Below are 8876 nucleotides of genomic sequence, written 5' to 3'. Positions count from 1 at the left end.
CCTTCTGGTCGCCGTCCCCACGTCTTCTTAGGAAGGGGACACAACCCGACTGGCCAGCCGGCCGCCCCGATTCTCCCTCGGTGGGGACGCTTGCCCACACCGGCCGGTACCGGGGAATACTCACGGACCCTTCTGCACTCGCCCTCGCCCTCCCCGGCGGCCTTCCGCTACCATCCTAGGGCGTGGGCCAGACCCATAGGGGCTGCCCCAGGCCCAAACCAGAGGGGCGCGCGGAGCCAAGGGGGGCCGACGCGGGGGGGACAGCCTTGCCCCACGCCCCTTGCTCCACCTCCAGTCCCGCCTTCCGCCCCGCCCCGGGCCCCCTTCCTCTTCTGGCCCCACCCCGCGCCCCCATCCACTTCCGGCCCCGCCCCAAGTGCCCGGCCCCGCCCCGTGTCCCCGCCCCGCGCCCTGAGCCCCTGTCCACCTCTGGCCCCGCCTTCTGCCCCGCCCAGCGCCCCGAGCCCCCTTCAAACTCCGGCCCCGCCCCGCGTCCCGGGCCAACTTCGCGTCTCTTCCCGGCTCTCCGAGCCTCCGAGCGGCGGGGACGCGCGGGAACTGCCCGGGACGGCGCGATGCAGTCGAGTGACCGTCAGGCGGAGGCCCCTGGCCGCGGCCCGCGGGTGCTGGTGGTGGGCGGTGGCATCGCGGGGCTGGGCGCGGCGCAGAGGCTCTGCTGCCACCCGGCCTTTCCGCACCTGCGGGTTCTGGAGGCCACGGCCCGCGCCGGTGGCCGCATCCGCTCGGAGCGCAGCTTCGGTAACAGCCCTCCCGGAACTCCTTCCCGGAACTCCTTCCCGGACCCCCTTCCCAGAGCCCAATCCGTGCCGCCAGAGCTCTGCCGACTCCTGGCTCGGCCTCCGTCCGGGGTTAAGCGACCCGGAACCCTTATCTGGCCCCTTGAGTGAATCCTCGCACTGCTTCAGTTAATAAACCGAAGTTCACTGGTCCCCGAAACTCAGCTGCCCGCATGAGCAGGGCCCCTCCAGCCTCCAGGTCGCCCCTCCCGGGTGTTCCTCTTAAACTAGGTCTGATGGGCCCTGCCGGGAGAGTCTGTGGTCCTCAGGGACCGTGCGGGCCTCCGGCTGATTTTCAGAGCATATTTGGGAAGGGCAGGGCTCCGTGTACAGAAGAAGGGCTCAGGTGAGGGAGCCTCACAGTCGCCTCTCCTGCTCCCTCCCAGGTGGTGTGGTGGAGGTGGGCGCTCACTGGATCCATGGGCCCTCGCAGGGCAACCCCGTCTTCCAGCTGGCTGCCAAGTACGGGCTTCTGGGGGAGAAGGCATTGTCGGAGGAGAACCAGCTGATCGAGACCGGGGGTCACGTGGGCCTGCCCTCTGTGTCCTATGCCAGCTCCGGGGGAAGTGTGAGCCCTGAGCTGGTGGCGGAGATGGCCAGACTGTTCTACAGTCTCATAGACCAGACCAGGGAGTTCCTGCATGCGGCTGAGACCCCCGCCCCCAGTGTCGGGGAGTACCTCAAGAAGGAGATCCGCCAGCACATGGCCGGCTGGACAGAGGAGGAGGAGACCAAGAGGCTCAAGCTGGCCATCCTGAACAACTTGTTCAACGTGGAGTGCTGTGTGAGCGGTACCCACAGCATGGACCTGGTGGCCCTCGCACCTTTCGGGGAGTACACTGTGCTGCCAGGGTTGGACTGCACCTTTCCTGGGTATGTGCGTGCCCCACCCACCCAGACATTCCTCCGTGTACCCAGACCCCTCCGTGCCTCCCAGGGGTCCCCCCATGCACCCCAAGTACCCCCCATGCACCCCAGGGGTCCCTACCCGTACCTCAGGCCAAGCTTTGGCAGGCAGGGGATGGGTGGGAGAGACATGGGGCTGTTTGTCTTCCCTGTTTTAGGGAGATTGGTCATTTACTTCCCTAGTTTTGCTCACTTACGAAAAAGAAAAGAATTGTTCTCAAAAACAAGTGATTAAGGGCTTCCTTGGTGGCACAGTGGTTGAGAGTCCACCTGCCGATGCAGGGGACACGGGTTCGTGCCCCGGTCCGGGAAGATCCCACATGCCGCGGAGCGGCTGGGCCCGTGAGCCATGGCCGCTGGGCCTGCGTGTCCGGAGCCTGTGCTCCGCAGCGGGAGAGGCCGCGACAGTGAGAGGCCCGCGTACCGCAAAAACTCCTCCCACATTTAGGAGGCCGCCTGCTTGTAAGCACTGTGCGGGGGCTTCGACCTCAGAGATGGGCAGACAGGCCCTCCTCTGTGTCGATGTGGCTGTTCCCCCATGGGGCACTCACAAGACTCTCCAGGACTGCCCTGCACAGGGAGGGCACTGTGACCAGGCAGATGCCCAGAACAAGAGCCCTGGGCTTGGTGAGGAGGGACCTGCTCTCCACAGGTTACCTTCGCATCCCTTTGCTCATTTAACCCTCCCATGAGACCCCCTCCCTCCCTGCTCTCCTCCCTGGCTGAGCCAGGCCCCCAGGCCAAGACCACAGCCCCTTGCAGCTCCTTGATCTGGTGTGAGCTTGGAGGGCTTGTTTCAGAGACTCACCTCCAGGGCCTGGTCGAACCACGGGACACCTCTGTCTCTCCCAGAGGCTACCAAGGACTCACAGACCGCATCATGGCCTCCCTGCCCAAGGACGTGATGGTTTTTAACAAGCCAGTGAAGACCATTCACTGGGATGGGTGCTTCGAGGAAGCTTCTGCTCCTGGGGAGACGTTTCCGGTGCTGGTGGAATGTGAGGATGGAGGCTGCTTCCCAGCGCATCACGTGGTCGTCACCGTGCCGTTAGGTAAAGGCTCTCCAGCTCCCACCCCAGGGGCCCCTGGCCTCTGGCTTTCTTCAGCCTCATTGGCTCTGGGGCGTTTGTTGGCTGCTAAGCCTGCGTTTTCCTTCTGAGTTTAGGACAGAGTTACTTGGTTGTGCTTTGTAGCAGTCGAGTGCTTTGGAATAAAGTTTCACAGGAAGAGAAAATGCAGGGCAGCAAGTGTCTTACTCCTTTTGGAGGTAATTTATGGAAAGGTTGGGAGGTTCACCAAACTGCTTCCTTAGCGGTGGAGAGGGCGTGAAAGCCAGGTCTCGAGTTTAGGTCCCGGTGGTAATCGAGGAAGGAGTCGTGTGTATAATCCTATTTGCTTCCAGATCTGATGCTTCACACGCAAGTCTTGGAGTAGGAGCGGGCAGTTGGGTAAAAGGTGGAGATGGTTGAAAGCAAGTCTGTGCCTGCTCATCTCATTTACTCCTGAGGCAGCCGGGGACACATCTGCCCCATCCCCATTTGACAAATGCGAACAGAGATAAGTCACTTAATTGCCCAAGTTCACAAAGCTAGCAGGTGCCAGAGTGGATGGAAGATGAAGGGCAAGAGTCTCTGCCCACCTCCCACAGGTCCCGCCTGTCCCCTCGCAGAGAGTTGGGTGTGGATAAGCCTGCTCAGTGCCCGGCTCCTTTTTCCCACGGTGGAATCACACCACGCGTGTTAGCACAGTGTTCTGCTGCTCCTTCGTTTCCGAATCAGCACAGACAGGTCTATCGTGGTGTGTTTTCTCTTACGCGGACGGCCTTGTTCATGCACAATTGTGGTGCGTGGTCACTGAAGCTGCTGCAGTCAGTAGGTGCGTCGCTACGGCTGTGTGGTCACTGTTCACAGGGGGCCAGGCACCTGTCCCGTTTGTTCTTTACAGCCACACTGTGTTTTCTTGTATGTAGGTGTCGTTACTTGATACTGATGCAAATTTAGATGGTGTTCACTTGTTCTGTTGCACACAGTGTTGTACACGTGCGTGTTTAAAAACACTTGTGGGCGCGTATGTGTAGGATCAATTCCAGTAGCAGGAACTACTGAGTTGAAGCTCTGCACTGAGAGGGCGGCCGTGGAGGGACGGTCCCCTCTGTGCATGCTCACGGCTGGTGCCTTGTTTCCTGTGGGGTTGTTCGTCCTTTTCTTGCAGACCTGCGAGGTTGGCTTGTGCTGCGAATGTTTCATCTCCTCGCGGTTTGACTTTGGGCTGAACCTGCTTAATTTTCAGGTGGCTTCTGGGTAAAGCCGGTATGTCTCGCTGCCCCTCCAAGCTAACCCTGGGCAGACTGAGAGGCAGAAGGCTCAGGGGGGAGAACTGTCCCCACAGAGGAGTCCGGGGGCCATGCGACCTGTTCCTGCCTGGCCAGGTGTTCAGGGGGCCTGTTGTGTCCCTCCGCTGAGGTGCTGGCCAGGATTCCCGATGGCCAGCCTGCGTGGGTCCCAGACACCTCTTTCTCTGACTCCTGTGACGGGGTCAGGGTGCCTTCCTGTGGCTATCAGTTCTGGTTTAAGCGATTGACGTGGTGTAAACCGAGTCTACTTATGAATTCCAGGTTTTCTTAAAGAACGTCTGGACACCTTCTTTGAGCCACCGCTGCCCACCGAGAAGGCGGAAGCGATCAGGAAAATAGGCTTTGGGACCAACAATAAAATCTTCCTGGAGTTTGAGGAGCCTTTCTGGCAGCCAGACTGCCAGCACATCCAGGTGGTGTGGAGGGACACGTCGCCCCTGGAGGACGCCGCCCCCAAGTTGCAGGATGCCTGGTTCAAGAAGCTTGTTGGCTTTTGGGTCCTGCCTTCCTTCGGGTACGTGCTCTTCCCAGGTTTCTCCAAGGAAACCTGGTGTGAGCTCTGCGTGGGGTCCAGCGCTATGTCGATTCTCTGTGAGGTGTTTCTGGAGAGTTGGAATGGGTAGGGATCCCAAGGGCACCTTGAGTGGTGAGACAGACACCCTGGGCCCACCCCGTGCAGGGACAGATGGAGACCCACTGTGTGCTGCTTGTCAGCATCTCTTGGGACCTGGAACGTGTAATAAATACTTGCAGTTGTTTTCCTTGTAAGAGACACACTTTGCTCATTTACAAGAAAGTGTCTGCCAGATACCCAGGCCCGAACGCCCCTGGCAGCCGAGCCAGGGTCCGCATGGTGTGCCCCGTCCCCTCCGGCCCGTCACACGGGGTATTAGGAAGACACGCACCCGAGGGTCAGGACTTGATACAGTTAGTGACTCGCTGCCTCACGGGACACTGCAGTGGTGGGGCGTTTCCCAGTGCGTGTGGGTGGCAGGGAAGCCACCGGCTCTGTTCATAGGTTCTGTTGAGTCCCCGAAGGTGCTGGGGGTGGCCGTCCCCACCGGCGCTCAGTTGTGGAGACAGAAGGAATCGTCTTAGTGCCCCGAGAGTTCTGACCTTGCAGACCCCATGTCGAGGGGCCCTGGGAGTTCACGGCCACACTGGCGGAGCCACTGGCCCTGGTGGAGGCCGTCTGGGTGTTGCGGGTCTGGTCCCAGCGCTGCTTCTCTCCAGCAGGGCCAGCCAGGTGCTCTGCGGCTTCATCGCAGGGCTCGAGTCTGAGTTCATGGAGACGCTATCGGACGAGGACGTGCTCCTGTCTCTGACACAGGTGCTCCGCAGGGTGACAGGTACCGACTGCAGGGGCCATGCCGCCTCCTGCCCTGGTGGCTGGTCTCTGACAGGAACCAGACCTCTCACCAGACAGGAACTGGGTTCAGCCCTGAGTGTCTGGGGACTGTCCTTCCCATTAGTGCGTCACTAAGAGTTCTTGTCTCTGAGGGACACTTCCCACTTCTCTTTTCTAAAATTTGCCACCAAGATGAACACAGTTGTCCCTAATCAGAGCTTCACAGACAAGACGCTGAGGCTTGGGAAAGGCGGCGGTGCCTGTCGGGGGCTCTGCTTCTAGGGCCTCATGCGGGGAGCCCCTTACTAACACCCTCTGGGCCTTGGTTTTCTCCCGGGCAGTATCTCTCGCTTTTAGCTGCTAAGAGTCCTTAAGGTGAGAGGCTCCTTGGTGTTGCTGTTGTTGTTGTTTTTTTAATTAATTAATTAATTTACTTTCGGCTGCGTTGGGTCTTCGATGCTGCGTGGGCTTTCTCTAGTTGCGGCGAGCGGGGGCCACTCTTCATTGCGGTGCGTGGGCTTCTCATTGCGGTGGCTTCTCTTGATGAGGAGCACGGGCTCTTCTAGAGCGCAGGCTCAGTAGTTGTGGCGCACGGGCTTAGTTGCTCGCGGCATGTGGGATCTTCCCGGACCAGGGCTCGAACCCGTGTCCCCTGCATTGGCAGGCGGATTCTTAACCACTGCGCCACCAGGGAAGTCCCAGAGGCTCCTTGTTAATGCGAGTGTCTCTTGGTCTAGGGAATCCCCGGCTCCCCGCGCCCAGGAGTGTGCTGAGGTCCCGCTGGCACAGTGCCCCATACACCCGGGGCTCCTACAGCTATGTGGCCGTGGGCAGCTCCGGGGACGACCTGGACCTGCTAGCCCAGCCTCTCCCTGCGGACGGCAGGGGTGCCCAGGTAGGACGCAGCTGCCTGGCGAGGGCACTGGGGTCCCGCTGAAGGCCCAGGGCCCGGGATAGGTCCCACGAAGGCCAGGGATGCTGGGTGCGATCAAGTGGGGGGCTGGGGCCCCGAGACTCAGAGTCCATTTTCTTTTTGAAACTAACAGTAATTTTACAATGTGTTATTTTTATCAGAATTATACATACATGTGGCTTAAAGCGTCAGAGGATTCTATGGTGCTGGCTAACAAAATGAAATAAACAAAATACAGCACTCTGCTGGGGGGCATGCCGTTGCCCCTTCCCGGACTGTTCTTCAGGCTGATTCTGCTCTCAGTAACAGGCTTGTGCTACCACTGTTTTAAAGCCATTTTATAAAATCGAAGTATAGTTGATTTACATTGTTGTGTTAGTTTCAGGTGTACAGCAGAGTGAGTCAGATACGCACACACACAACACGTATTTTTTCTCAGGTTCTTTTCCATTATAGTGCTACCACTTTTTACAAAACATCTAACTGTGTAAAACTTTAAATGTTACAAAGGTTGGCAGAACCTTTGGGTTCCTGTCTCCAGCTTCACAGCTGTCTGTTCCTGGTGTCTCACTGCCCTGGCCTCCCCCATACCTTTACTAGGCATGTCCCACAGGTGATGTCATTTTATTTGCAGATGTTTCGGTGTGCGTCTCTAAAAGATCAAGGACACAGCACTGTTATCACACTTAAAAATTCACAATAGTTGCTCCACATCATCCAACATTCTGTGTTCAGTTTTCTAAGCCTTTTTCTTTTTTGGCCGCGCCTCGAGGCACGTGGGATCCTAGTTCCCCGACCAGGGATCGAACCCGCGCCCTCTGCACTGGAAGCGCGGAGTCTTAACCGCTGGACCGCCAGGGAAGTCCCTCTAAGTGCTCTTTGATTTTTCAGTTTTAAGAATTACTGATTGAATTCTCACCACGGCACATAAAGTTTTAGCTTTCTTGCACTCATCTGCCCACCCAGCCCTCAGACCTCTCCCCACCCTCCAAGGTGTGCCGCAGTAATTTTGCTAAGACTGCTACTCACTGTTGACACATCCTGTTTGCCGTGGGCACTCTCCACACCTGAGCTGGCAAGGGTGCCTTTGTTTCTTTTCCAGCAGTGGAAACAACCACTTCTCTGGGCCGATGGATTCTGTAGGTGGGCACCGTGGGACGGTTGTTTCTGCCCCACGACATCTGGGGTCTCAGCTGGGAAGATGACGGGCTTGGGGTGACTCAGGGCTGGGGCTGGGGTCATCTGAGGCTGCCTCTCTCATGTCTGTCCTGAGCATGGCTGGGACGCTGGCTGGAGCACCTGCCCCAGGCCTCTCCATGTGGCTTCCTCACAGAGTGGTGGCCGTCACGCTGCCCTGTGGCCGCCTGGGGCTCCAGCGCAGGCCTTCTGGGGAGGGGCAGCTGCATCGCTCCAGTGACGGAGCTGGGAAGTCAGGAAGCACCACTCCTGCCACACCTGCTGGACAAAGTGGTCAGGAACCTGCCCAGATTCAAGGGGCCGGACACAGACCGCACTTTCTGTGGGAGGAGTGTCCGAGGATTCACAGCCGTGTAAAGCCCCACGTTGGGTGTAAATGCTGCTTGGAGAGCCATGTCCCTTAGGGTTTTGAAGACGTTCTCCTGCGTTGCTGCTGGAAGCCTGAGGCCGTTCCGATGCCTTTCTTCCCTGTGTCACCTGGTTTTCAAATCTCTGAGGAAGCTTGAATGAGCAGGAAGCCCCACACTCACGCTCACTCCGAGCCCAGCGGCGCTGCCTTCTGGCACATATTCACTCGTCTGGGATGCTCTTGAATTACCTCACCGTGGTTTTTTTTTTTTCCTTTTTCTTTTTCTGGATTTCTGGTTGGATGGTGGGCTTCTGAGTTGGCCCTTGAATTTTCTTATCTTTTTCCTGCTGGTGTCTGTCTTTTTGGTTTTTCGCTCTGTGTTTGGGGAGGAGCGTGTGAGGCTTGTGGCCGACCCCTGGCACCCACCCTAAGCCCACCCTTCTTTGCAGCTCCAGGTCCTGTTTGCAGGGGAAGCCACACACCGGACGTTTTACTCCACCACGCACGGAGCTCTGCTGTCCGGCTGGAGGGAGGCTGACCGGCTCATCGCTCTGTGGGATTCGCAGGCACAGCGGCCTGAGCCCGGCTCTGAGCTCGGCTCTGCTCCCCCAGTTCCCGGGTCCCGGGGAGGCTGGCCCCACCCTTTCCTTTGATGGACAAGGTTCAGTCGGGCTTGGGATTTGGGATGTTAATGTCACTGGGGTCAGCTCCCTCCTTTCCCAAGTCGCTGGAGTCCGGCCAGGGCTGAACTTGAGCTGAGTGCGAAGTCTTCCTGGAGAAGGGAGGGGTGGGATGCTGCTGCTGATGCGGTTGGAAGAACATAAACTGTGTAAAAGTGTCCTTTGTCCAGAGTCGTCCTTATGCCTCGGAGCTGCAGCATGGGTTGCTCTGTCCTCATCGTGCCCCGGGCTCAGGTCACTGCAGGGCCCTGTGCCCCCAGCACGTGGCCCGCCTACCCCGGCCACCCTGGACCCTGGGTGTGTTCACGGGTGTCTGAATTCTCGTTGCTGGTG

At 58.7% G+C, this 8876-nt stretch overlaps 1 protein-coding gene across 3 annotated transcripts; it reads left to right on the top strand.

Moving 5' to 3' along the window:
* The first annotated feature begins 376 nt into the window (after positions 1 to 376).
* Positions 377 to 8695, top strand: PAOX (polyamine oxidase). 3 transcript variants are annotated; one of them, XM_079899640.1, is made up of 7 exons: positions 377 to 759; positions 1184 to 1670; positions 2556 to 2755; positions 4318 to 4570; positions 5290 to 5405; positions 6142 to 6299; positions 8313 to 8695. In XM_079899640.1, the coding sequence occupies exons 1-7, from the start codon at positions 576 to 578 to the stop codon at positions 8514 to 8516; spliced, it is 1602 nt and encodes a 533-aa protein (XP_079755766.1). In that variant the 5' UTR covers positions 377 to 575; the 3' UTR covers positions 8517 to 8695. The 3 variants fall into 3 exon arrangements, with proteins under 3 accessions (XP_079755766.1, XP_079755764.1, XP_079755765.1); XM_079899638.1 differs by having other exon boundaries at positions 514 to 759; positions 5293 to 5405; XM_079899639.1 differs by lacking the exon at positions 6142 to 6299 and having other exon boundaries at positions 514 to 759; positions 5290 to 5386.
* Positions 8696 to 8876: the final 181 nt, after the last annotated feature.

Source organism: Stenella coeruleoalba (genome assembly GCF_951394435.1).
Source record: "Stenella coeruleoalba genome assembly, chromosome: 16".
Taxonomy (NCBI): Eukaryota; Metazoa; Chordata; class Mammalia; order Artiodactyla; family Delphinidae; genus Stenella; species Stenella coeruleoalba.
This window is presented reverse-complemented; position numbering and strand designations above follow the sequence as displayed.

Bases quoted from the DNA above. Each gene is read 5' to 3' on its own strand.
- PAOX (XM_079899640.1), top strand. From the start codon at position 576: ATGCAGTCGAGTGACCGTCAGGCGGAGGCCCCTGGCCGCGGCCCGCGG. The intron at 4,571-5,289 runs GTACGTGCTCTT...GCTTCTCTCCAG, and splicing joins TGGGTCCTGCCTTCCTTCGG to CAGGGCCAGCCAGGTGCTCT. The intron at 6,300-8,312 runs GTAGGACGCAGC...CCTTCTTTGCAG, and splicing joins CGGACGGCAGGGGTGCCCAG to CTCCAGGTCCTGTTTGCAGG.